General features: G+C 49.7%; 6 protein-coding genes across 6 annotated transcripts; 3 read left to right on the forward strand and 3 right to left on the reverse strand.

The window, feature by feature from the left end:
• Positions 1 to 3,498: 3,498 nt before the first annotated feature.
• Positions 3,499 to 9,318, forward strand: P174DRAFT_458667 (1,3-beta-glucan synthase; the record flags this gene model as incomplete). Its single annotated transcript, XM_024829694.1, has 6 exons — positions 3,499 to 3,635; positions 3,684 to 4,782; positions 4,810 to 5,128; positions 5,149 to 6,160; positions 6,205 to 8,967; positions 9,024 to 9,318. 6 exons carry the CDS (start codon positions 3,499 to 3,501, stop codon positions 9,316 to 9,318), a joined length of 5,625 nt encoding a protein of 1,874 aa, XP_024683669.1.
• A 578-nt stretch (positions 9,319 to 9,896) lies between these two features.
• On the forward strand, positions 9,897 to 12,140 carry lcbA (serine C-palmitoyltransferase subunit lcbA). The gene is made up of 4 exons (XM_024826886.1): positions 9,897 to 10,380; positions 10,436 to 10,946; positions 11,009 to 11,500; positions 11,567 to 12,140. The coding sequence occupies exons 1-4, from the start codon at positions 10,052 to 10,054 to the stop codon at positions 11,747 to 11,749; spliced, it is 1,515 nt and encodes a 504-aa protein (XP_024683670.1). The 5' UTR covers positions 9,897 to 10,051; the 3' UTR covers positions 11,750 to 12,140.
• Positions 12,141 to 14,569: 2,429 nt separating this feature from the next.
• On the forward strand, positions 14,570 to 16,019 carry scw4 (putative cell wall glucanase (Scw4)). The gene is made up of 3 exons (XM_024823993.1): positions 14,570 to 14,651; positions 14,721 to 14,854; positions 14,915 to 16,019. Exons 1-3 carry the CDS (start codon positions 14,588 to 14,590, stop codon positions 15,830 to 15,832), a joined length of 1,116 nt encoding a protein of 371 aa, XP_024683671.1. The 5' UTR covers positions 14,570 to 14,587; the 3' UTR covers positions 15,833 to 16,019.
• A 237-nt stretch (positions 16,020 to 16,256) lies between these two features.
• Positions 16,257 to 18,123, reverse strand: P174DRAFT_366813 (DUF2013 domain-containing protein; the record flags this gene model as incomplete). The annotated part of the gene is made up of 4 exons (XM_024822133.1): positions 16,257 to 17,536; positions 17,591 to 17,747; positions 17,808 to 17,908; positions 17,973 to 18,123. 4 exons carry the CDS (start codon positions 18,121 to 18,123, stop codon positions 16,257 to 16,259), a joined length of 1,689 nt encoding a protein of 562 aa, XP_024683672.1.
• Positions 18,124 to 19,117: 994 nt separating this feature from the next.
• Positions 19,118 to 22,633, reverse strand: P174DRAFT_439755 (class I alpha-mannosidase 1A). The gene is made up of 3 exons (XM_024826887.1): positions 21,209 to 22,633; positions 19,525 to 21,147; positions 19,118 to 19,470 (listed from the first exon to the last, which is right to left on the reverse strand). The coding sequence occupies exons 1-3, from the start codon at positions 22,234 to 22,236 to the stop codon at positions 19,431 to 19,433; spliced, it is 2,691 nt and encodes an 896-aa protein (XP_024683673.1). The 5' UTR covers positions 22,237 to 22,633; the 3' UTR covers positions 19,118 to 19,430.
• An 892-nt stretch (positions 22,634 to 23,525) lies between these two features.
• atgI (autophagy protein ATG9) lies at positions 23,526 to 26,839 on the reverse strand. The gene is made up of 2 exons (XM_024831095.1): positions 25,819 to 26,839; positions 23,526 to 25,746 (listed from the first exon to the last, which is right to left on the reverse strand). Exons 1-2 carry the CDS (start codon positions 26,553 to 26,555, stop codon positions 23,685 to 23,687), a joined length of 2,799 nt encoding a protein of 932 aa, XP_024683674.1. The 5' UTR covers positions 26,556 to 26,839; the 3' UTR covers positions 23,526 to 23,684.
• Between the last annotated feature and the right edge of the window lie 1,128 nt (positions 26,840 to 27,967).

The following is a 27,967-nucleotide window of genomic DNA, read 5'->3' on the forward strand; positions in this document are numbered from 1 at the left end:
TACCTGGATCTTGCATGCTTCATTTGCCTGAGTGACAGATAATGTGTCATGCACACTTACCTTATCTACCAACCAGCGCTGTAGGTAATCTGTATGCCTAACCCACCTACAAAGTACTTTGTCTGACAAACCTTGTGAGATCTGTGTCCTACGTACATCCTGTAGTTAAGGAATTTGTTCAACACACCTACACGGACGAGAGTACTGGACATGAGGGGAGAAGGATGGTGGTACTGTAATTAACGTCAATGCTCAGTAATCGGTTCCATGGATGTCAGAAACCGGGATCAGGATACCAAACGATAATCATCCAATTGGGGATTGTGATATATTTGGAAACATATTTTCCGCTCAATCATACTCTGCGGGGAGGCACCTAGCAATAGTAAATTCCTCTTTACTGTAAGTGATGAAGTTCAGGAGACAAAATGTCGCATCAAAAGGAGGATGACACGATTGTACTCAAATAAATCAGGGTAAGAATGATTACATTGATGGCTTTGTCTAGACCACCATTAAAAGAACTTGAACCAATAGTGCCATAGTCTGTACTCCATAGAGTGGAATTACAATCTTTTGTACGGGTACTCAGTGTGGGTCAACTTATCTCCGATTTTAATTTCAAAATCCAAGCACTAGTTTGAATTGGCAGTATGAATAAGATTGGCTCAACTACCATGTTAAATCTCGACTGTTCTATTTTCGAGCGGTACTATCTAATACCTCAAAGTCATGACACTTTCTAAGGTAATGAGGCGGAACACAGAAAAGGCGACATTCTAGAAGCTATGATAGTTTGGTCTGAATTATCAAGTCCTTACTCTGCACAGAGTACAACGCGGTGGATAAGGTAATTGATTAGCAGTACTCAGTAGGGTCGCCGAAAGAAAATGTAGCTCAGTTGACGGTGGATCGTTTTGTTCTATGAGGGGCATAATGTCTGATTACTGGCAGTACGATTGCATCATAATTCTGGTCTTAAGGCTCTGTGTGCTTCGTACCTCTGTACACCATTACTACGGTCTTGGATGGGCTACCAAATTGGAGAAGTCGTCAATGGTGTGCTTTCAAGGATATCAATCTGTCAGCCAACAGCGGGTGTAACATTCGAGCTTCGAACCTGGGATATCTGAACTTATACCTTTCGATCGCCAGAGAGCTGGCCGCGAATTTGGTGATGCCTTGTCGATTTTAAATGGAGGACGCCGTCCTGACACTGGACCATTAAGATCGGCAGATACTTATTTCTGCGGCACGATACTTTTTAGGCCTAAAACTTGGTGTTACAGTGTTATCTTGCTTATTCTGCCAAGGCAAGGCTGATACCCAAGGATAATTTGCAGACCATACCTCGCAGATAGACCAACTAATCTACCAAGCATAAAGTTCAGAGTGGCGAAACTGATTCTATTATTCATGGCTGCATTCAGCTATGAAAGTGTCTAGCTCCTATATTAGGCACTACCTACTGCAGTCTATACGTAAGTTACTACGTATGTGACTTTGTAGTTTGTAGTTTGCATCTTAATATGGAGCAAATACCCCATAGATTTCGGAGTGATGGGTTTGATGGGCGGCGGAACCTTGACAGAATTCAATGCAGGCACGTATTTCATATAGATAGCAATTAATATAACAATAATCTGACTTGTCATTTAGACTCGTACCTGCAATATTTGCAGTAATTGGAGCTTGATTGTTGGGGCACAAATTGTTAGTGTTTCACAGTTGAAAGCATAATCCATCCATGGTAAGTAATTGATTTCTAAGAGTCTCATACAAGCCATGCAGATATAAGCTACCTATCAGAGCATTAATAATCATAAACAAAGCTTTTTCTTCTTCAAGTCCTAACCGCAACTGCATAGCGACGCATTCATGAGGTTGCCACTCTGATATATGCTGGCGCTGAACGGAAGTCCCCAAGACCCATTGACAGGAATGGGCGATGCACATCCCTGCATACCAAAAGTTCACAAACAAGCTGTCCACCACAAGCTGCTGTAATTTAGTTCCTGCGTACTCTGTAAAATACGTAGGTACGGACCATGTATTAGGTCCCATGGATAATTACGTACCTATCATTGTTGCGTCTCAAAGAACGCAGTGGGTCTGGTTTCAGGGGCCGCCCGGCGCCATCAGCTTCCATGGGTTCCGGAGTCCACGGTGGCTGGTCATTTGCTACTGTGAATCCACCACTACGCTTTAGCTTGTCTAAACTCGAATCTCAACCTGCTTGATGTTGGTGGCTTTAAAACTTGGAAGGCCAACGCATTATTATTTGGGAATTAAAAGTAGTGGGATTAAGAAAACATAGACGCAGAATAAAAACTTTACAGATTCTGACAGTACAAAGCAATTTGGCTCCCTCCGGTCTTTTATGAGAAAGATGGCTGGTCTTGAGTGGTTGATTTCTGCCAACCTCTCCCAAATTATAAAGGGATGAGCCACATCTAAGTTGACGTATTTATTGTATTTAGGTCAGGATGGTACCTGATACAGATTTAGGTAACCATACAACAGTGGACCTTTCTAAACATGGTGCAATGGCTGCATTATGTCCAACGCAATCGCTAAAGTTACCATACCATACCGGTCTAGTACCTTCCCCACCTATTTCGTGCTTACCATACATACATTTGTGTACACTTTGGGCCAAAATAGCAGTAAAGGAAGGTAACACCTTCATGTGCTTGATTGTTGCCCGTAAGTTGGCAGATCCAGATCCCAAAATAACCACAATTGCCGTAGCGCCAGCATTTTCCCTGAGTTGGTGGTCAATCTTTTTCCTTTTCCTCACTACTGTCCAACTCAAGTCTTCCCTCCCCTACCTTCGTCCATCTCTTGGTCATTTTCCTTCTGTTCTGACCACTCTCGTTTTGACGTTTCCGTTCGCTCTTTAATATTGTTATTGTCAAAGGAAGGAAAGCAGAAGTTTTCTGGTAACAAACTTCGGCCAACGCTCCCTTCCCTCTTTCCGGCTTTTGTTTGAGGAAAGAAGAGGGAGCCCGTTTTCTGCGGCCTGGGCTGTTGCATCAGAGACTAAATCTGCAGTATTGATTCTGCAAAGATTACTTCGCTTTTTCCTCAGCATCGACTTTTTCTTTTTTCTGCTTTTCTTATCTTCCCTCTCGGTTTCCACATCCGCTCGTTAACCACCTTTGTCGATAACGGTCATCTGGTTCATTGCTTGGGTTGAAGAATAGTCCACCATTTCATCGTCAACGAAACGGCTGGGCAGTCTGGGACTGGTGAATTGTCAATATAGGTCACGACGCGTCTGGTTTACTGCGACTCAAGATTCAACCCTTGGAGACGGCTGCGCTGTTGTCGATCGATGCTCTGATATTGTGGAACGATTGGTCTTTTAACTTCTAATCATTTAATGGGTAGTCCTTGATGTAAGGTTCCGTTGCACCTGCCGTCTCTTTTGCAAAAGTACACCAGAAGCTAAGATTCTACCGTCCGCCACAGAGCTGTCAACAGTTTCATTCCAGCATGTCGGGATATCAACAAGGGGGAGGCCATTACAATGATGGCTATGGCCATCAGGAACATGGTGACACCTACTATCAAGATGAGCATGGACAGGCTTACTATGACCATGACTATGGTGATGGCTACTACGACAGATCGTATGTCTCCACCCTTTAGGTTTGCAGTCACTTACTAACCTGTCATAGCGGCTACTATGGCGCGGACGGCAACCACAATCAGCATGAAGGAGGATACTACGATGCTGGTCAGCCGCACGATGACTACTACGGTGACCAATACTACGACCAGGGCAATGGCCAGCAGGGCTACGATAATCGGGGAAGACGCCGGGGTGATTCAGAAGAAGACTCGGAGACATTCAGTGACTTCACCATGAGGTCTGAAACCGCTCGTGCGGCCGACATGGACTATTATGGTCGCGGTGACGAACGTTACAACAGCTACGCCGATAGCCAGTATGGTGGACGTGGGTATGGGTACCGCCCCCCGTCATCCCAGATCTCATATGGGGCCAACAGGTCCTCCGGAGCATCAACCCCAGTGTACGGCATGGACTACGGCAATGCTCTGCCCGCCGGTCAGCGATCTCGAGAGCCTTATCCTGCGTGGGCGTCGGACGGCCAGGTCCCCGTTTCCAAGGAGGAGATAGAAGACATTTTCCTCGATCTAGTGAATAAGTTCGGATTCCAACGAGACAGCATGCGCAACATGTATGATCACTTGATGACGATGCTGGATTCGCGCGCTTCCCGGATGACGCCCAACCAGGCGCTTCTTTCCTTGCACGCCGACTACATTGGAGGTGACAATGCCAACTATCGACGTTGGTATTTCGCTGCCCATCTGGACTTGGACGATGCCGTGGGATTCGCCAACATGAAGCTTGGAAAAGCCGACCGTAAGACAAGGAAAGCACGGAAAGCAGCCAAGAAAGCGGCCCAGCAGAACCCGGAGAACGTTGAGGAGACCTTGGAAGCCCTGGAGGGTGACAATAGCTTGGAAGCCGCCGAGTACAGATGGAAGACTCGGATGAACAAGATGTCCCAGCATGACAGAGTTCGCCAACTGGCACTGTTCTTGCTGTGCTGGGGTGAAGCCAACCAGGTCCGGTTCCTACCCGAGTGTCTTTGCTTCATCTTCAAATGTGCCGACGACTACTACAATTCGCCCGAGTGTCAGAACCGAGTTGAGCCTGTTGAAGAATTCACCTACCTTAACGAGATCATCACGCCTCTTTACCAATATTGCCGTGATCAGGGCTATGAAATCGTGGATGGGAAATACGTACGTCGTGAGCGCGATCATAACCAGATCATTGGTTACGACGATATGAACCAGCTTTTCTGGTACCCAGAAGGTATCGAACGGATTGTCTTCGAGGACAAGACGCGCCTGGTTGACATCCCACCGGCTGAGCGGTGGACAAAGCTGAAGGACGTCGTCTGGAAGAAGGCTTTCTTCAAGACCTACAAGGAAACACGATCTTGGTTCCACTTGATCACCAACTTCAACCGTATTTGGGTCATCCATTTCGGTGCTTTCTGGTTCTTTACTGCTTATAACGCACAATCGCTCTACACCGACAATTATCAACAGCAAGTGAACAATAAGCCCCCGGTTATAGGATTTGGTCCGCCGTTGGTTTCGGAGGTGCCCTCGTCTCTTTCATCCAGGTTGCAGCTACTATCTGCGAATGGATGTACGTGCCTAGGCGCTGGGCAGGTGCTCAGCACCTCACCAAGCGACTGATGTTTCTACTCCTGGTTTTCGTCATCAATCTGGCTCCTGGTGTGTTTGTCTTCGCCTACAGCAAGAGCATGGGCATCAGCAAAACCATCCCTTTGATTGTCGGTATTGTCCACTTTTTCGTCGCGCTGGCAACTTTCGTCTTCTTCTCTGTCATGCCACTCGGTGGGCTTTTCGGCAGTTACCTCAAGAAGCATGGCCGTCAGTACGTGGCTAGCCAGACATTCACTGCAAGCTTCCCACGTCTGCACGGCAACGATATGTGGATGTCGTACGGCCTATGGGTCTGCGTTTTCGGGGCCAAATTGGCGGAATCGTACTTCTTCCTGACCCTGTCTTTCAAGGACCCGATTCGAATTCTCTCACCCATGCAGATACATCAGTGTGCGGGTGTGAAATACATTGGGAATGTCCTGTGCCACAAACAGCCCCAAATTCTTCTCGGCTTGATGTTCTTCATGGATTTGACACTCTTCTTTTTGGATAGTTATCTTTGGTACATTATTTGCAACACTGTCTTCTCTGTTGCAAGGTCGTTCTACCTGGGTGTGTCGATCTGGTCGCCCTGGAGAAACATCTTCTCCCGACTGCCCAAGCGTATTTACTCAAAGGTTCTCGCCACCACCGACATGGAAATCAAGTACAAGCCTAAGGTATTGATTTCTCAAGTTTGGAATGCCATCATCATCTCAATGTACCGGGAACATCTGCTGGCCATTGACCATGTCCAGAAGCTCCTCTACCACCAGGTTCCTTCTGAGCAAGAAGGCAAACGGACCCTGCGTGCGCCCACTTTCTTTGTGTCTCAAGAGGATCAATCTTTCAAGACTGAGTTCTTCCCGCCTGGTAGTGAAGCTGAGCGTCGGATTTCGTTCTTTGCGCAATCACTCTCTACCCCATGCCCGAGCCCCTTCCTGTGGACAATATGCCTACATTCACCGTTTTGATCCCCCACTATAGCGAGAAGATCCTCCTCTCCCTGCGTGAGATTATCCGTGAGGATGAGCCTTACTCTCGTGTGACGCTGCTGGAATACCTCAAACAACTTCATCCTCACGAATGGGACTGCTTCGTCAAGGACACCAAGATTTTGGCCGATGAAACCTCCCAGTTCAATGGCGAACCTGAGAAGAGTGAGAAGGATGTTGCCAAGAGCAAGATTGATGACCTTCCTTTCTATTGCATTGGTTTCAAGTCCGCTGCTCCAGAGTACACCCTTCGGACTCGTATTTGGTCCTCATTGCGTTCACAGACACTCTACCGCACTGTTTCGGGGTTCATGAATTATAGCAGGGCGATCAAGCTCCTGTACCGGGTCGAAAATCCAGAGGTCGTGCAGATGTTTGGTGGCAATTCCGAGAAGCTCGAACGAGAGCTTGAGAGGATGGCGCGCCGCAAGTTCAAAATCGTCGTATCTATGCAACGCTATGCCAAGTTCAATAAGGAAGAGCGTGAGAATACTGAGTTCCTTCTCAGGGCTTACCCGGATCTCCAAATCGCCTACCTGGACGAGGAACCCCCCGTCAATGAAGGTGAAGAGCCCCGTCTGTACTCTGCCCTTATTGACGGACACTGCGAGCTGTTGGAGAACGGTATGCGGAAGCCGAAGTTTAGGATTCAGCTCTCTGGAAACCCAATTCTAGGAGATGGCAAGTCTGACAACCAGAATCACTCAATCATCTTCTATCGTGGCGAGTATATCCAAGTGATCGATGCCAATCAAGACAACTATCTCGAAGAATGTCTCAAGATCCGTAGTGTCCTCGCCGAGTTCGAGGAATTGACTACTGACAACGTCTCGCCCTACACGCCCGGCATTCCCTCTACGAACACCAACCCCGTGGCCATTCTTGGTGCCCGTGAATACATTTTCTCTGAGAATATCGGCGTGCTCGGTGACGTCGCGGCTGGGAAAGAACAGACTTTCGGTACCCTTTTCGCTCGTACGCTGGCTCAGATCGGTGGTAAGCTCCACTATGGTCACCCCGATTTCCTGAACGGCATCTTCATGACAACTCGTGGCGGTATCTCGAAAGCTCAAAAAGGTCTGCATCTGAACGAGGATATCTATGCCGGTATGAATGCCATGATCCGTGGTGGTCGCATCAAGCACTGCGAGTACTACCAATGTGGTAAAGGTCGTGATCTTGGTTTTGGCTCCATTTTGAATTTCACAACCAAGATCGGTACGGGTATGGGCGAACAAATGTTGTCCAGAGAGTACTACTATCTCGGCACTCAACTGCCTCTCGACCGCTTCCTGTCATTTTACTATGCTCACCCTGGCTTCCACATTAACAACATGTTCATCATGTTGTCGGTGCAGATGTTTATGATTGTCCTAATCAACCTGGGAGCTCTGAAGCACGAGACCATCACTTGCCGTTACAACCCTGACTTGCCTATCACGGATCCTCTTCGACCCACTTACTGTGCCAATCTCACCCCGATCGTCGACTGGGTCAACCGTTGTATCATCTCGATCTTCATCGTCTTCTTCATCTCTTTCGTCCCACTGGCTGTCCAGGAACTGACGGAGAGGGGAGTATGGCGGATGGCCATGCGTCTAGCCAAACACTTCGGTTCCGTCTCCTTCATGTTCGAGGTGTTTGTCTGCCAGATCTATGCCAACGCTGTCCACCAGAACCTTTCTTTCGGCGGTGCGCGATATATCGGTACTGGTCGTGGTTTTGCCACGGCCCGCATTCCCTTTGGTGTCTTATACTCGCGTTTTGCAGGTCCCTCCATCTACGCTGGCGCGCGTTTGCTGCTTATGCTTCTGTTCGCGACGTCAACCGTCTGGACGGCGGCTCTCATTTGGTTCTGGGTTTCTCTGCTCGCCCTCTGCATCTCGCCGTTCTTGTTCAACCCCCACCAGTTCGCCTGGAATGATTTCTTCATTGATTACCGCGATTATCTCAGGTGGCTTTCACGTGGTAATTCCCGCTCGCACGCTTCTTCTTGGATCGGATTCTGTCGTCTGTCTCGTACTCGGATCACTGGTTACAAGCGCAAGCTTCTGGGTGTGCCATCCGAAAAGGGCTCCGGCGATGTTCCAAGGGCTCGTATCACCAATATTTTCTTCAGCGAGATTATTGCACCCCTGGTACTTGTTGCTGTGACGCTGGTTCCCTATCTCTACATCAACTCCAGAACCGGAAAATATGCTGACCCGAAAGACGCTATGGATGCCATCCTGCGAATCGCCATTGTTGCCGCTGGACCAATCGCCATCAACGCAGGTGTTGCTGGTGCTTTCTTTGGCATGGCCTGCTGTATGGGGCCCATCTTCAGCATGTGCTGCAAGAAATTCGGTGCTGTTCTCGCTGCCATTGCGCACGCTATAGCCGTCATCATGTTGCTCGCCATCTTCGAAGTCATGTTCTTCCTTGAATCCTGGTCCTGGCCGAGAATGCTCATTGGCATGATTGCAGCAGCAGCCATTCAGCGTTTCATCTACAAGCTCATCATTGCCCTTGCATTGACCCGCGAGTTCAAGCATGACCAGTCTAATATCGCATGGTGGACTGGCCAGTGGTACAGCATGGGTTGGCACTCGATGTCGCAACCCGGCCGTGAGTTCCTGTGCAAGATTACGGAGTTGGGATACTTCTCTGCAGACTTCATTTTGGGTCACATACTCTTGTTCGCTATGCTGCCCGCCCTCTGCGTCCCATTCATTGACAAATTCCACTCGGTCATGCTCTTCTGGCTGCGGCCAAGGTAAGGAACACTCTTAGCCACGATATTTGATCGCATCTTGTCTAACACTGCTCTAGTCGCCAAATCCGCCCTCCCATCTACTCACTGAAGCAATCGAAGCTCAGGAAGAGAAGAGTCATCCGCTTCGCTATTCTCTACTTCGCGATGCTCATTCTATTCCTTATCCTTCTCATTGCTCCACTTGTTGTTCGCTCCATGGGACTGGTTAAAGCTCCCAATCTTCCCTTCAACTTGCTCCAGCCTCTTGACAAGGACAATAACGACACTATGGTGACATACACCGGCAACAATATTCCCGCTGGTTTTGAGCCAGTCGAGAGCGCCTCGAGCGTGGCCACTGCAACGAGCTAGAAAGCGCTGTATTTTTTTTAATTCTCGACTCTCTTTGTTTTGCCTGTTTTTAAATATTTTGCAGAAATGGCATCATGAACACGAGCTGTATAAAGTATCCAGCGCCTCGAAGTCGCTGCTGAGCCGCATAAAGTCGCTGTTTTTCACTGTTCAATTTGTTTACTGTCTAGTTGTTTTCGAGGGCCCTGAAATCAAATACAGAGGATTCATCATAAACTGCATTATCAAGGTTCCTAGTACTCTGATCTTAGGCATCATGCATGGTATACACGACATTCAGATCGTTCTTTTCCAGGGGTCCAGGACATCGCTACTCCGTATTACATTGCGAGTTACAATGACAGCCTCATGTGGTGATCATCGCGAAGGATAACAACAGAAATATTATAGTCTAGTACTTCAAGATAAGTTGCCCGGGTCTCGGCATCTGGATGCAAATAGGACTTTAGTTAGTATACTTCGTAGTGTTTGTCATCTGTCTCGTCGTTGCCTGAGAAAGAACCCTTTTAGGCACATCACGTGCGCAACAGTGTTTCGCCGATCGTCCTGTCCTGGCTCTGGATATCCCAAACCGAAGGCTCATTTTTCGTTGCGTTTCCCCAGATAGTCCCTCGTCTGCCGACAGTATTATTATTCCTCGCTGAAACTGCACGTGAATGATTACATCAATCTACGTTTCCTGAAGCTCAAACTTTGGCCTTGCGTCCCGAAGGCCGCGTTCTTTCCGTTCACCATGGATATCCAGGAGACCCAACGTCTTCTTTCGGAATACCTCCATGAGCTCGCAAATCTATTTCACCGTCTACCAGGATCTGCAATTTTCCTGCGGTACGTGAAATCGAGCTATCAGAATGATCCGATCCGATCCGCCGTCGAATTGTTCCTTTTCCTATTCGCAGTTCGCTATCTGCTCGCACCAAAGTACTCAACGAAACCCGGAGTCGTCAAACTTTCCGAGGACGAGATTGACGACCTCGTGGATGAATGGACGCCGGAGCCTCTTGTGGGACAGCCCACAGCTCTGGAGGAAATGGAGGTCGAGAAGCGGACGGTGATTGTTGGGTATGCTTAATCTCATTTCAATGTTACTGCGACGCTGATGTTTGATGGCCTACAGTCCGATCGGGCCCAAGTCCAAACTGTCCAACGGTCGCACGGTGATGAATCTTGGTTCTTTCAACTTCTATAACTTTAATACAAACGAGGGTCTCAAGGAAAAGGCAATCCAGACGCTCCGCAATTATGGAGTTGGCCCCTGTGGTCCCCGAGGATTTTACGGCACACAAGACGTGCACATGAAGACCGAAGCAGATGTTGCTGCCTATCTCGGCACAGCGGCTTGCATCATCTACTCCCAGGCATTCTCTACCATATCGAGCGTCATCCCAGCATTTTCGAAACGTGGAGATATTATTGTTGCCGACAAGGGTGTCAATTTCGCCATTCGGAAGGGTATTCAGATTTCGCGCAGCATGGTCCGGTGGTATGAGCATAATGATATGGAAGACTTGGAAAGAGTTCTTGCGAAGATCACCAAAGAGCAAGCGAGAAAGCCCCTCACGAGAAGGTTCATCATCACCGAGGGCCTTTTCGAATCGTATGGTGACGTGGTCGATCTTCCCAAAATCGTACGTGATTCTTCCCTTCCCCCCAGCTCTGAGAATATATGGCACGGTCTGACACAGGGAAGATTGAACTGAAACTCAAGTACAAATTCCGACTCATCCTTGACGAAACTTGGTCATTTGGCGTCTTGGGAAGGACCGGCCGAGGCGTCACTGAGCACCAAAACGTCGATGCGGCAGAAGTTGATATGATTGTGGGCTCGCTGGCCGGCCCACTCGTCGCTGGAGGCGGTTTCTGTGCTGGTTCTGAGGAAATTGTCCACCATCAACGGATCTCTGCCGCCGCATATACATTCTCAGCGGCATTGCCTGCCCTCCTATCGACGACAGCAAGTGCAACGATCAACTTGCTTCAGAACGGCCCTGAACTAGTATCGCAGCTCAGGGAACATACCAAAGCTATGTGGGCACAGTTGGATCCTCGCAGTGATTGGGTGTATTGTACCAGCGCTCCTGAGAATCCCGTCATGATCCTTGTTTTCAAACCCGAGGTGGTGGCCGCGAAGAGACTTACTGCCGAAGACCAGCAGTTCTTACTGCAGGATGTGGTTGACGAGGTATGCAATCTGGGATCTGAGCGCTTCCAAATGGTCATGGGATTATGAGAACTGACTTTCTGCTAGTGCCTTGCGAATGGTGTCCTTATCAGCCGTCTCAAGTCTCTGGATGATAACTTTCAGCCGAAGCAAATTGTTCCTCCAGCGCTCAAGGTGTGTGTCACCATCGGCTTGACGAGAAAGGAAATCGAAAAGGCCGGAACGATAATTCGCCATGCTATCACGAAGGTGGCGAGCAAGAGAAAGTAGATCACTTCTTCGCCCAGATCTCCTTCTCAAGGGGCTCAAACCGAAACGCTTATGCTGTCATGACCTCGTTTGCTTCGTAATTGACCTACATCGCCGTGACTTTTCGGTTGTCTTTCTCCTGACGTGCAACACTCCTACTCTCAACTTTGAGTACAATACACCATTATGATGAATGCGTGCAGCAGCCATCGACTTCATTTGGTGAAGTAGTTTGGAGTATGTTTGGCCGTCTTCCCGTCAGCCACATGTGAGGGGAACGGGCATAATGACTTCTGGGGTATGGGAGACCGCTTTCCCAATTGTGTATAATTAGGCCTTGCTGTGCGTTCACCTCTTAGCATTATTAGATATGCTTTTAATACAAGGGAACAAAGTGGTATCCTTTCAATATGGATAGATCCTGATAGTCCAAGTTGATGAGAATCTGAAGAAGTGAACTGTATTGAAGATGCCAGTTCACACGAATTGATGACTCAAGACAGTGAAAATAATTGCCCACAGTAATATATGTTGAATTGCGATTCCACGGCGAAGCCTCTCTACCAATTGCTCTCTTCGCCAGCCTATGTGATGGAAACGCCTTCATCGTTCTCATGTATGGTAATCCTGTTAATTGACGTCTGAGGCAGTAGACCACTGTCGACTAACTGTAGGACACATCAATCATAAATGCTGACCTGCACCACTCAAAAGAAACTGAAGGTCAAATTAGAAAGTATTCCGATTGGACGTCCAGCAGTCTTCAACACCAGCAACTCTCCTTGATTCCTGAGAAGGTGATGGCAGTCTAATTGGCAATCTGCAGGGGGATACACTATCAGATTTTTATTCAGAGCTATGCTTCGTAGATTTTGCCTTACCTGAAAACCCTTCCACTGTCCCCAGGTGCCTGCATTGACACATTCGTTTTCGATGTACCATTCTTGGTCACCACAATTATAGTCGCTCCAGAGTTGAGGTTTGCCATCCTCACCTCTGACCGACAAGGTCAGAACCAGAAAGTCCAAATTTTTCACACTGAGGGTGTCGGTCAGCAGCAGCCCAACTGCCCACGTTCTGTCCGCCGCAGTTTTCACCGTTCGGTAGATGCATTAGACTCGAAAGTCGAGGCGCTAATGTCATTCTCTAGTTGAACGACCCCTTGGTAGCTGGGGGTTTCTCTTTCCTCCATCGTCGATGATCTTCCCTTCGCACATCCTTTTGCGAAAATTAGCAACTCAACCCAAACATATGTTATTTGGGAGCTCACTCACAGCTGGGCAGCGGCTCCTGTCCATCGAAAGGCTCCGAGCAATCCAGCACATTCATGTACTCTGCACCTCGGCGGTACGCTGTTTGCTCGGCAATGCAGCATCCTGACAAGCGGCATGTTCGTGGTCTTTAGGGCATGCACATTGCACCGTCCGAAACCAATGCATCGAAACGCACTGTTGGGGTTTCAACGGTTGCTATGCCTTCTTGGGCCAAACCACAGGGGCGTAACAGGGCTCCAAAAGCATGCCAAGAGTATAAGTAGATTTCCACCAGCAGGGGAGAAACCGCTCTGGCTTTCAGCCGTTGGCTGACGCTGTGACTGAGACAACCCAGGATAAGCCGAAGGAGAGATGCAACGTAAACATGATTTGAGGGAATTTCCCCGAATTGGCTAGCGGGTTGAATTAGAGGCCCATTGTGATAGCTTTGCTGCTTTGCGCGATCATGGCAGATACACTTCGTAGTGCTGTTACCTCCATCATCATGAATTGGCCATGTGACGATTGGATGATTACGGAGCGCCCGAGGGGAACCATGAGAGTGTCAGGGCCGATTTAACTATGGAAGACCAGCACTCATTCAAGACCTCGCCCTCGATATCCAATGTCTCCTCCTTCCGCCCTTCATGTTCACTTCAATCCACCTGTCCTGTTTGGGCGAGGACCTAAGGTTGGGTTTGGTCCAATACCTTTGGACGCCTTGGCGAGAGCAAAGTTCTTGGCATTTTGCTGTCTCAGGCTTGACTCGATAGGTCCAAAATCGATACAGAGGATTGGACTACCTAGCATCATACCTTACTGATGGCAGTCAAGTGTACCCAAGACAATGATACAGATTCCTAAGTCGGTCCGATGGATGCCTCAGGATCATAAAGAACCCCCCCATTGTACGACCTGGTTATGGTTATCCTTCTTGGTCTTCTTGACATCACTAAGAGTAAACGAATAATTGCACAGCTGTATCCATTGAGCTAACCCCTGAACGTTTTGGTGATCAAAGTGTAATGATGTTTTATCTATGCCGCCATGTTAGTCAGAGAATGATTGTGAAGGGTTAAGCCAGGAAGTCTCCCTTGATACTGGTTGAGACAAGAGGGCTACTTTTCGTTTTCTCCAAGGGCTTCGACAACCCTACGAAGTAGAATCAAGGCGAAACATGTCAGTCATGCTATACTGTCTTGCAGTTAGAGGGATACAGCCCCCGAGGAACATGCTATCAATCCGGGTCCTAGCACATTCTTTTTGGATGAGGGGTTTGGCAAGGTATGAGCCCTGCATTCCACAGACATCAAGTGAAGCCCTGGTACTTAAGAGCATGAATTCACGGATTACCGCATTCATGATGAATTTTACCTCTAGAGATCTAGAGTAAGTGGACATTAATTCACTACGCCTCTGATGGTTCTATCACTGACTCTTTGACAGTGAATGTACATCTATAGCTGGGGTATTTAAGCCCACAGTCTGGGCCTGGCCTCACAATCTCTACTCCTTCATTAGTCTGACTAGATCGTTCTGCTCGGTTCTACTGTTTCTTGGATTGTGTTCAGAAGAATTAACGAGAGGACCGTGATTGACCATCGCAATGAGGTTCAAAGTCAACCTTCTGGCCCTGTTGTTGGCCTACCAGTCTGCAGCGCACCCTCATGGTAAGATGTTTTCAGAGAATAACACCTTTAAGTGTCGAAGACATCGTTGACCAGTAGATACCTTCTCAGTCGGCCACCGTCGCAATGCCGAGCATGATATCAATCCCAAGGAGCAAGTCATCGTTTGGGTCGATCACGCTGGACACACGATCAGTATTGAGCATAAGCATCAAACCCCTGCTACGACCTACAAGAACGCATGTGTTACCTACAATTGATCCAATTGCATAACCTGCCTGAATCTATAACTGACACTGAGACAGTCGCCCACCGAGCTGCCCCTGCTCCCAGGCACCGACAATATCATCCCCGACAATCTCCTCCCCAAACTCTCCGTCGAAGTGCCTGAGTCGAACACAAACCTGGACTCTCGCTTCGGCATCTCCTACTCGCCTTACACCAGCTACGGCACCTGCAAGACCTCCGACCAGATAAACCAGGACATCGAACACCTGCGCCACCACGCCTTCGTCCGCATCTACGGCATCGACTGCGACCAAACAAAGCTCGTCACCCAAGCAGCCAGACAGCACGGCCTAAAAGTCTTCGCTGGCGTCTTCGACCTCCAAAACTTCCCCGACAGCCTGCACTACATCCGCGACGCCGCCACCGCCGCAGGCGGCGACTGGTCTATCTTCCACACCATCGCCATCGGCAACGAGCTCGTCAACAAGGGCCAGAACAACCCAGCCGACGTCGCCAACGCCGTCAACACCGCCCGCGACATCCTCCGCGGCGCAGGCTACCAGGGCCCCGTGGTAACAGTCGACACCTTCTCCGTGATGCTGCAGCACCCGGAACTCTGCGCCGCGTCCGACTACTGCGCCGTCAACTGCCACGCCTTCTTCGATAACAACCAGCTCCCCGAAGCCGCGGGCGAGTACGCGATCGACAAGGCGCGCCGCATCTCCGCTGCGGCGGGCGGGAAGAAAACGGTCATTACGGAGTCGGGGTGGCCTCACGCGGGCCAGCCGAATGGGCGGGCGGTGCCGTCGCCGGAGAACCAGAAGAAGGCGATTGCGAGTCTGAGAAAGGCGTTTGCGGACGATCCGGACTTGGTCCTCTTCACTGCGTTTGATGACTTGTGGAAGTCGGATAATCAGTGGACGTTTGGCGCGGAGCGGTTCTGGGGGATTCAGGATACGGGGCGCGAGTGGGAGCGTGAGCGGGATCGGGAGTAAGAGAAGGACTTCCAGCGTTCTGCGCTGCGCTGCTTTGCCCTTGTGGAGGCTAGCTGATGGCGTTCTATCTGCGTTGCGTTGCGTTGCACCTTGCATGGCTTTGCATAGCGTTGCATGCGCATGGGCGTGGGGTTGGGTATTGACTTGATGAGTCCACGGTTGAATCTGATTAATGCTTTGGTTTGCGATTATGATACTTTCTCTCCTTTCTTGTCATGTACATTTCGGGTACATACTGAATAGCAGAGTCATATGAGTTATGGAATTCTAAATTGAATCACACTTATCGTGGAATCTTGGCTAGCCCAGACGGCAGCCTCCTGCTTAATGGGTATGTGTAAGGATAACAAAAACAAAAGGTATCTCTGTGCACTGACATGCGATGCAAAAGAGTTTGCTTTGTACGTAGATTCGACGCTCGAACTCAAGGCTCCAGCGACATCTTTTGAACGGCCTCCTCCACGCTCACTGTCTCCCCAGCACGTTCAGCACCGTTCGATTCGGCCGAGGACTCGGGTAGAATTTCACCGTTCATTGGAAAATCCTTCCCGGACCTGTCCGCGGAGTCACCATGTGCGTGCCTCCCTCTCGCCCAGCGGCGCGCCTTCGGCGGCTCAGGTTTCTGGCCGTGTTTGCCGACAGAGGGGACGTTCAGAGGACTGCTGTTTAGAGGGCTACAGTTGCCAGAAAGAGGATGCGCCTGAATGGCCGGGTGAGTCGAACGTCGAGGGGGCGGCAGGGCTGGAGGAGGATTCGATGCGGAGCGACGTAAGTGTGCAGGGACCGGTGGAGCAAGACCAGACATGCTTGTAGAGTTTCTGCGATCGACTGGAGGAGTGACAGATGTGGGAGCCATGACTGGACTCGATACTGCTGATGCTGCGTCCTCGGGGATTATCTCGGGATTGTCTTCCTCCTCGGCGACGCGTCTCCCGCGCCGGCGTCGGGATTTGGGAGGCTCCGGCTTGATTTTGGGTTTGATGGTCGCCCTGATAGCGTCTGTAGTTAAAGGATTCCCTGTGGGATGGGCGTCATTGCGACTGGGGGTGATGACGCCGGGTTTCTCGTGCTGGCTTGCAACTTCCTGCACGCTGATAGTCGAGCATGAAGCGGGCTCCAGGTCCATACCGAGGCGCTGCACCGCGCTCAGCTTGCGCTGCGCGTCTGGCTTGGGAGAACCCGATCCACCAAGCCGGGTGGGTGATAGAGTCCCAGGCGAACTGCCTTCCGTGCTGGTGGGAGTACCAGACTCCGCGTCCGTCTGGACGGCATCGGTCGCGGAGTCAAACGAGGCAACGCTCTCTCTATGTGACACAGCTTCCTCGTCTCGCAGCCACTCGACTGTTGCGCATCGGAGGACTAATCTCCTCGTAGTTTCGTCGACTTCCTCAAAGTGCAATATTCTCTCGAGGTCGCCCTCACTACTCGATAGCTGGCCCCGGCCCAAGATATTGAGCACTTTCTTGAGTTCTTCGCGCTTGTAGTGCGGAGGATACTTCAGCTGCGTGTGAGCGAGCAATGGGTAGAGAACGCGGAGGTATGTATGTCGTAGGGCGGACGCCTCTTCAGGCAAGTCCAAAAGATTTCGAATGAGAATGTCAACCAGGACATGAAGATCATTGGTGTAGAAGTATTCATAGGTGCTAGGGGTTGTAAATATGAGGTACAGAAGCTTGAGCGTGAGAAGCTGAAGAGATGTTTCCGCTAGGAATCGTTAGAAAATGTGTCACGCCAGAGGAGTATCTCGGAGGTTGGTACCTTCTCTGTTGATGAGGAGAATGATGTTCTCGCCGAATGTCTTGTAGAGATTCCCATGCATGGCCAAGACCTTGATGACCTTGTTTGTCAACGGAGTCGACGATTTATCGTCCACGGGATCATGCGCTGAGATCATGAACTGCTCGTTGAAAACCAACTACCGTTCGGGTCAGTAACATAGTCCAAACCTGCAGGGCCAGGTCAAACATATTCTCACCAAAACGCGAATCACAGGATAATGGTAAGGGTCGCTGGCATCGTACGAGAGATCTTCGATAATCTCAAAAAGGCTTTTGATAAAGTCATCGTCGACAAGTACTACCCAGAACACGTCGCCTATTAACCCGCTACTCCAAACAGCGAAGCCACCTGGAACACTCACCAAGATCCTCAATCCTTATCCGTTGGATTCTCGACATTTCATACAGCAAGTCCATCAGCATGCGATGAAGCGCAGCCTGATTCTCCCCATCCTTGATTTTGTAGATTTGCAAGAGCTCCAGCAATCGCGGGAATGAACCCTCCTCATTCATCATCCGAAAGGACTCCTCATGCTGCCGCCCATCGAACAGAAGGAACGAAACAATCAGATGTAGCGTGTCCGGATCATCCTCCTGTAAACCGTCGTAAACCGTCAGCGGGCCCAATTGCAAGCCAGAACAAAGAGAACAAAGCGCTTGGAAGGACGGAAACTATCTAGCGCATACCTGCAATAAGCCATATATCATCTGTCTTCGAACGTAGTCGGCATGGGCGGTAAAGATACTCGATGCGAGTAATTTATACGAGCAGCGCGAGACCTCGAACGGCGAGTTGAGGTATTCATCTGCGATTGACAAAGTCAAGTCAGCCCTCCATCAATCGGAGAAAACGTTGAAGCTCGTCTTCAATCCATGCTGCCATCAAGATCAAAGAACAGTCTCCCACCTTTGTACTTCGTAGCCAAACTCAAATATGACCGAAGCGCATTATCGATGAGGTCCTCGGTGCTGCAAGGAGTGGAAACAATCTCTTGGAGTTCTACCAAACAAACACGTTAGATACGACTGAACAACTCCCTGAGATAAGAAGAGCACAGTAAAGCATGAGAGAATAAGTAGAATCTCTGGTTATCGAGCAACCAGCCAAAAAAACAAACTCACCGTCCCAGAACTGCTGCTCGTTCTCCAGGGAGACCTCAAACTCCATTTCCCACAGCTCGATCGTCGTCGTCGTCGGACTAGTCGTCTCTCTGCACTCATCCCGTCTCGTGCCCGGAAACCTCTGGTTGGGAGGGCTGCTCCGTGCGAGGAGGCTGGAAACCACGAGGGAAACTGGGGTACCAAGCGATAATGTTGATGACGACGAATGTGGCCAAGGCAAAGCGAACAAGGCGGGCGGCGGGGGGATTTGCGGCGATCCACCGCTATCTTTGCCGAAGTGCTTTACTGTACTTCATAGTATGCAGAGCGCACGATATCATACGATGTACGGCTTTTGATTTCCCTTCAGAGGTATGAAGAGGATGAGAGGATGCTAATTCAGCCCCTTTACGACTTCTTCAATTGTCATTTCCTCAATGCTTTCCTCGTAGATCGGGTTATCAGAGCCACCACGCTCATTATGATTCGTGATCACTTTCATTTGGCAGTCTTCCAGCCATATATGTACACATTAAGTCAAACATTAAACGGGTGCAGTAATGGTAATGGGCGAAGAAGAAAACATAACGAGGCCGTGACAAGCCAGCCACTGGAAAGAAAACGTCATGTACTTTGGAGATGGTATCGATACTTCTACATCAAAAAAGAATACACATGAAGGGAAATATATACCCTAAAAAGGAAAAAAGGAAAGGCCGCTAATAGGCCGGACGTTTCAAAGGATGAGCTTCGGTGTTGCTACGAAAAAAGTCAGTTATGCTTCTAGCGAGAGAGTTGCTGGCGAGTACTTACAGAACATAGTCGTCAAGACTGACCACGCTCGGGTCGGCAAAGAGAAGATAGAAGTATTTCAGCGTCTCCGCAAGCCAGAATGACTCCATGGTGTCCCGCATCTTGGACTTTTCAAGGGTGACATCGTTGATAGCAGAATGTGCGATCTCGGTGCGGGTGTACTTGGACACAGCTTGGAACATCTCCCATCCCTTTTCTCTCCAGTAGTTGTCGCCTGTTATGCGGAACATGTAGAATACGGACTCGATGGCCTCCGGACGAAGGAGGTATGCGCGGTTCAGAATGCGAGTAACGCCTGGCGGTAGGCGTTCGTTCATGATTCGCTGGGTGACATATACTTCATGAGGGACAGCTTTATCCTTGGCATCTTGCTTCTTGATTTCATCTTCGTCATGGTTGATCAGGTCGTCCGTATTTGCCGAATCAGCGATGACGTGCCATTTTCCTGGTGTGTCACGTCTACGAATACTGTTTGTAGTAGATTGCTTAGTCGAGTCGCTCTCCTTCGATTTCTGCTCGATGGCTTTTTCTGCGTCCGCGATCCGCTGTTCTTTGTTAGGGTCGAGTGCATTCCAGTACTCGGTCTCGTTCCAGACACACGGCTCGCCCTTTTTGCAGGGAATAAGCAAGAAGTGTTCGGGCATGACGCCCGTTTTGGTGACCCCATAAGCCCAAACACACGCATTGGTCAGTTTAGCAGCGAGGTCCAGATCCCCTTCGATACCAAATAGCCTAGCACCAAGAGCAAGCATCCCACCCGCAAAGCAGCCCAGATGAGTTCCTTCGTAAGTCACAGAGACACTGTCAGGGGCCTGTTCTGTGATAGGGTGCGTCAGGGTCATGGTGCTCAAAAATCGGATATCACGCTCGTCTTTAACCATAGGCTGAAAGAGGAGATGCTCGCGCGTTGCGTTCATGGCTTTCTTATACATTGCGGGGTATTGCTCGTTGAGACCGCCCAAGAGTATGTACTCCTTGGGAAGGTACTCATAGGTTGAATCGCCGCGGGCTCCGAGCCCGAACTTGTGTTTCGGGAACGGCGGCGCGGCGAGACCTCCTGTGCAGGCCTTATCACCGGAGTTAGTAGGAATTGCAGAATTCGCGCCTTCATTCGGGGCGTCGTCATAGTTCGCCGGCTCCGCGTCGATATGTAAGCTACCACCATCGCGCCGATCAAAGAATTTGGCGTAGCTCTGTGCGTCTGTAGGCAACGGCCCTCCGTTTTGCGCTAGGGGAGGTGTATATGTGGCGGAAAGTACAGGAGGCGTGGAAGAAGATGCGGAAGACGATGCGGAGGGAGATGCAGAGGAGAATGGGGGCGTTTGCACAGGTGTAGGAGATAAGGCAGACGGCTCGGTATCAACTATGCCATTGCGAGGGACCTCGTGATTGAGCTGTGAGGCGGCGGTCCTGCAACCAGAAGCATCGATTTTGAGCGGCCACAGACCAGGAAGCATGGTTTGACCCTGCAGTTTCTCGAGCTCGTTGGTAATCCGTGCAATGGCATCGTAGTACTTGTCTTGCTTAGTTAATTGTGCCAGTCGAGTGAACTCGACAGACAGCGAGCCTATTTCCGCAAGGGTCGTTTCAAAATCAGCAAGATGAGGTTTAGCAGCGTCGTGCCTGTTCGTTTCACCTGTCAGTCCTTCAATACACTCAGACAATCAACAAACTGAGTTCTTACGGGGCCCATTTGTAGAACATGGTCGGCATGCGATTAGGCGTGTCAAACGCACCAATCACGATGTCCGCCAGCTCAACGGCTTTCTCGAGGAGTACGTCGTATTTGTGACCCGAAATATCATAAGCGCCGAGCAATCCTCCAAGATAGCGGATGACCGTTTCAAAGACAGGAATCTCGTCCCTCTTGCTAGTTGTGAAGTCGATCTTCTTCACCTGATCAACGGCAATGGCGAACTCGTCCTTAAGGTCCATGATCCAAAGCGTATCCAATGAATCCACAAGCGTGGCTGCCCATCCCATGAACGGGTCTCTGAACCCGCCCCGCAGAGGTTTGATCTCGTCATGTCCCATCGCAGAAGTCTTGTATCCATTCCAGGCATGTTCAAAGGCCGCCTTGATGGTCGACAACCGCTGCACCCGCTGTATCTTGTCGGAGGTCGTCTCGTCTCTAAAAACAGCCTGCACTCTCGGCAGTGCCTTGGATTTACCGGTGGGCAATTTGATGAGGTTTTCAGGCGCCAGAGGGTAATGTTCCTGCACCTGCTTCCAGTGCACGGCAGGCCGGTTCGTTTCGGGAAGGTCCACCTCGACCCGTGCGTGGCCGTGGTAGTCCAATTGGTAGGGGGGAACTTCTAAACCGTCTCCCTTGGCAGATCCATTGTCACCGGATGATGTTGTGGTCTGACCGGCGACCGAACCATCTTTGGACGACGCTTGTCTATGCGCACCGGACTCTAGATCCTGCGGGGGTTTTGAGTCGGGAGCAGCGGGCTTCTCGACTTGCTGAGCCGGAGTAGAGACTGACTCGGAGGTTGGCTCATTGGAGGAGGGAGATTCGGGTGCGATGGGTTCTTTGTTGTCGGGAGTAACAGGGGGTGGTCTCTGAGGGTACGTCTTCGGCTGATCGACAGGCGCGGGGATGCTCACGGTACTCGCAGATGTATCGCGGGATCGGGAGAAATGAAGGAAGATCAGCACGAAGATGACTGCAAAAACCAGCGAGACTCGATAGCGACGGGCTCGAAACATGGCAGGCAACTGATAGCGACGGTGAGGCGACGCAACTCAGATAAGAAAAATCAAAATCTCAACAAGAGGAATAAAAGAGTGACAGGAATAATGATGCGATCACGAGACACCAAGGAAAGGCCTTGGAGCCACACGAAAAAGAAATTGCACAAGAATAAACACAAATCAACAAGCTGAACGAGAGGCTGGAGGGACTGAGCCGTAAAGGTCACTCATTCTACTCCTCTGTGAGGGCCGAACAGCAGAATAGAAACCGTAAGCAGGCTCTCTCGGGGTTGAACCGTCGAAATGATCATATCACATCAATTAATGTCATGACAATCCTTCGGATATCAGCTTTCGCCTAAGAATCAAGAAAATTGATGGACTAGACTAGACTATCTGCTTAGTGGAAGCAAGGAGGGTGGAAAAGAAGCGAAACCAACGGATGTTGCAGCCAAGAAAACGCCAACATATGGGGCAAAGTCAGACACACTAGGTTGAGGGGAATCTGAAGCAAAGACGTCCAATTCTCGAAGTATCTGATCTATTCCAGTCCTTGCAGACAATGATGGATCAGACTGTAGTTCTCCTTTAATGCTTTCGCTGTCCCTCCACGTCTACCCTTGGACGCCTTTCTGTGTCCGTGATATGATATCTCATTTCGCGAGGACCCCGGATCAACATCGCAAAAGATCAGCGGTCGGAGTCCAGGCTCTTCGACCGAGTGGAATGGGCGAGATTAGCCCGTGGATGCTGCCCAAATGGATGGTCCAGATCCGATGATCCCAGCCTTTTATGTCTATCCACGACTGGGATGGACCCCAGTCTGCAGAGCATCAATATAGATATGGTACATAATAATAATCAAAGTCCATCATATGTCTGCACTTACCGAGTATGCTTATAGAATTCATCTCTACAAACGAAGCTGTATCCCGAAGTTTTACAGCTTGCTGTGGATACGCAATCCTCAATACCTTAGTTATGATCATTGCCGGACTGATGGGTCCTTCAGCCCTTCATGATTCATCTATTTCTATTTTTATCCAGGGGTTATTTGCATTAAACCATGACAGGGATTTTGTCTGTGGATACCTATCAGTCCAAGGGAGACGTCTGTGTACGGAGTATCCACGGAGCAGACTACTTCTTGAACAATTGACTGACCGAATAATACTTGGTGGCTGATAATCGACGCCGGTATTGCTCATACGGTACTTCTCTCATATATAACTATTTACTTAGAACTGCACATTTATGCATGTGTCGTCTATGGAGTACTACAGACGGGACTGATCTCCTTTGGACGCCATCCATCAGATGACTCTATGATGCTGGGAGAATACCACTAGCATTGACAACCACATAGGTCCTGAGTTTACCCTGTCTCAAATCGCATGCAAATGTCTATAAACCAACCGCTGTGCGTCCGCGACTGTCCTTGTTTACCCTCTGAAATTGTTGAATCAAGCCCAAAACGCCGGCACCCCGGCAATAGCATCAACATTCTCTCCGCCCTCTGTGTTATTATCATCCACGTCTTCCGCCAAGTTCATCCGCCACGAGTCCCCCAGATTGCTGTCGCTAGTCCCTACACCACCTGCACTTGATGCTCCAGCAGCATTAGGAGCTGGTCTTGACGGGTCGCTGCGTCCCGTGGCTACCGGTGACTCATCTCCATCCGCTATTGTCCCTGATATGGGAGGGTGCGCCCGCGATGATCTGTACCGTGGAAAGGCTGCTGCGCGACTCGTTCCTCGGAACCCTGAAGTCGATGGCTGATGATGCGGATCCAGGAGTATCGAAGGCGCCGGTGATCCATGGTCACCTAGACCAATCGGACCGTAGCGAGAAGGCCCAAATACAGATTGCTGGCCCGTTAAATGGCCTGCCAGACCGTGCCGAGCCTGGGTCTGATCGAGCTGGTCTCCAATAGTTCCCATCTCGCCGGCTGGTGGTGATCCAAGAGTAGGAAAGGCGGGGGGCGGATGAAATTGTCGTCTAGTAGCAGGATGGCTGCCGCGATGATTGGCACCGTAGTTATCCAGGAATCCGTAGTATGAGGCCAACATTTTGCCATCTTTGGTGGAGAAGTAATCTGCTCGGAGATCTTGCCTCGCCGGGTCTCGTCGATCTCCCAGGTTGATCACATTGGTTCCCTTCTTAAAATCGAATACAGCAAATGAACAAAGGTACCCCATCCCATCCACATGAACGGTGAACTCCCGAAAGAAGTCGATGAGACGATCGCTGCATTTGGGTAAGCTAAACCAGAGAATAAAAGGCGTAAATATCATGCTAAGGATCTCCTCCAGGAAGATCACTATTTTCATCTGGTAAAGCTCCGCGAACTCCCTCCTGACTTCGTCACTATGCAATCGCCCTTTCCAATGACTCGGAGCATAATGTGTATAGTTGATCACTTCAAGTAAAGCGTATTCCGGATCGAAGACAGTTGTCTCTTCCGGAACGAGGCCTCTGGCAACAGCCCAGACAGACCCAAACACCCCAAGGTAGAAGAGAACTGTTCGGTCATGCGTGATTTCGAACCCCAAAAACAGTTCTGGATCCACAATCGATGCCAGAGCCAACACAGACGCCAGTGCGCCCGACACAAACGCCACGAAACCTGCGACCTGCACCGTTTTATCTTTGGGGAATTGGTCGACATAGCGACTAGCAAAAGGATAGGACATATTGATTCGGCGTTCGAAGAGGTGCCAGAGTTCATTAAATTCGCGAAATTTCCACTCCGCCAGCGGGGTATATTGGCGTGAGCCGATCTGAGAAGGATTCTTCTTGTATTCGTTGAAATAACGAAAGAAATAATGCATCATAAAGTAGACGACAATAAACGGCGCTACGAATATATTCATAATGCCCGCGAAGATAAATCGTCGTCGCAGGCCCTCGCTCAGGGCCTTTCGATGAGTGTCCTTCAAGAACAGAGTCCGAACTTGGCCTTGTTCGTTAAAGACATAGTCCATTATACATAGGTTGATATTCCACTCCAGGGTCTGAGAAAACAATTGCTTGTTTCTGAGGAACGGGATGGGAAGCGTCAAGTCTAATATGTCTTTGTTGAACAAGGCGATAAGATAATTTTCCTTGCGCATCAGTCGATTGGCAATGTCGTGAGCATCCATTCGCTGCTTAGACTGGCTGCCCATGAATTTACGGTGTCTCGCAGACACAGCACCGGCCGTCGCAGGATTGGCGTCCCTGAGGGTCATGAGTCGACTGACAATCTCTTGCCATGATATAGTTTGGATGTCGGTATCAGAGACTCCAAGCAAGTAATAGTAGAAGTCATGCATGTGTTTCAGCCTTCTGATATCCAACAAGCACTGGAAGGCCTTTCCAATCCAGAACAGCGTAAGTAACCAGAGCAGAAAGGTGGACGACAGTGACATCTTAGTAGTACATTGCTCGATCAAGATATCGTTCAATGTCTTGCTCCCGCGAACCTTGTGGTAGTCGATGCAGTTGGTGAGGAATGTGCTGAATCCTATAACGAATGCAAATGTTCTATGACGGCACCGGTCCTCTGTCAGAATGCATAACACAACCAGGTCAGAGTGAAAGCACGTAGCAACTTACAACAGACTCAGAACTCGGTTCAACAGAATGGACCAGATCCCGTTCCCAAGGAAATACGTGTAAACGTCCTTTAGGAAGTTGTCCAAATTTTCAACATTTGCCCACATCCACATTGCTTTCTCTTTCGGATGCACCGTGCTCAAGTTGGGCTGCCCTAACGACCAGCGTACAGCAGGGGCGCGCCTTCGATCGGCATGGTGTAGCGGCTGTTGTTCTCTGGCTGCTCTCCCGCGAGCTCGACCACCGCGGGTTGAAGGTCCGGGAAGAGAGGGCTGTCTACCGTCGGGAGAGAGGTGGGAAGTTGGAGGTGGCGGCAATCGAGATTTAAGATCGTCGTCGTCGTGATGCCCTTCTACGAGAAGGGAAGCTGGGACATCATCGTCATCGCCATCCTCGAAGTCATGACCTGGTGAGGTATCTTGCGCCCACCGCGGACGGCTAGAGTGGCGATGACGAGAATTTGACTTGGACGGCCCAGCGACAGAGGCTTTCCGAGAGCTCTTTCTACTTATGAAGGCATCATTCGGGTCCAGCAGCCTACTCCGCTCAGCGTCGGCCATGGCGTCCTCGAGTTCGCGATCACTATAATGCTCTCCAGGACCATCCTCCAGAGTTAATCCCGCGCGCTCCTCCACATCCGATGAATCTGATGTCGCATCGTGGTGTCGAATCGTCTCGTATACAGAGGGTGAGCCGTTCAGAGGAAGGAACCGGGATAAGATATTCGATGTCATCATCTTGATCCTAAAAGTGCATACATGGAATCGAAAAACAGATGCGTAAATCTTCAGTGAGTCCAGCACATGGCAGCGACTTTGTTAGCCGAGAGCCTGTATCAGTTACGGGATATTCGAGAAGCAATCCCAGGTGCGTCCGCTGCACAAAGAACGGTAAACAGGCAAATCCTAAAGCCTCTCGATATCAAAATGCCTATTGCAGAAGCCCAACAAGCTCCTATCTGCAGTTTGTGTAGAGAATTGAAGGAATATTATGACTGCCTTTCCATGAAGGTCGTTTGACCATGCATGGGTGGTAGATCTGATGACCCAGTCAACCCTCATGATAAGGTACCTATGATGCAGGCGGTAAGGATCACCACATGGTATCACTAATGCCTGAGGCTACTAAAAAGGTCAGGTGATAATCGATCAGGCGAAACAAGGGCCACGTGATTCTACTTATAGTGACTCAGCAATCTCCTTTTTCCCTGACGACACGAGTCAGGCGAAGATCGTTGATTGGCCACGGCAGGTCCGATGGCTTAAGTGAAGGCTTTTGTCTACCTAGGTACCCTCTAGACATCTTGGTATGGGTTTGTGCGGGGTGCAGTTTCTTTGTCTGCTTGCTTGCGTACGCAAGTGTGGAAATGAGGCAGGCCTAGAAGCTGGGAACATGACCATATCGTGGGAATTGCCTCATTTGTGAGAGACGCAGCTATGGCCTGTCTCCCCTGTCTGTCCCTCTATATACATGGCGTTGAGGTGTCTTATCACAGGAAGGTTATCAGTATGGAAAAAGTTCCAACTCACTCAAGATGGCTGAAGTGCTGATTTTGACTCTCCTGGGCTCCACCTTCGCAGAATCACTTAGACCTCACCCATCTTCCGAGTCCAACGACTGGACTGTCTGGACGTCTGAAGCTTGCTCTACTAATCCGTACCTTGATTTTTTTTCTCCCTTTTCCACTTGAGTTTCTGGTATGCAAAAGTAAGAAGAAGAGTGATAAAGGTATACGAAGAAGCTTGATCTGGTGATACTCATTTCCTGGTGCAAGTCACCGACTTTCTAGCTAGCAGTCGGTGCCTCTCTATGTGGATATAGTAGTACAGAAGAGAGACACTATAAGATCCTAAGCATCTGCCGAGTTACGATGGCCTAGATGCATCCTAGAAACTTGAGCCCCAAGCTCTAATGTCCTTGTCTCGGCATGCGCCTTTTAGTTTCGATTCTTACCCCCACGTACAGAATCGAGTCTACGGACTAGGACTAGTGATTACTGGATGGCGTAGAGGCTTGGGGGTACCATTACTCCGGACTCACAATGGCTTACCTTATCATTGGTCGAAAGAAATCCCGGGTTGAGGGGCATTGGGCCCTGACTGGTACGGCCCATCGACTGTCGGCTATACTTTAGATAGTCGATGACTTC

The sequence above is a fragment of the Aspergillus novofumigatus genome, assembly GCF_002847465.1.
Source record: "Aspergillus novofumigatus IBT 16806 chromosome Unknown P174scaffold_3, whole genome shotgun sequence".
Lineage (NCBI taxonomy): Eukaryota > Fungi > Ascomycota > Eurotiomycetes > Eurotiales > Aspergillaceae > Aspergillus > Aspergillus novofumigatus.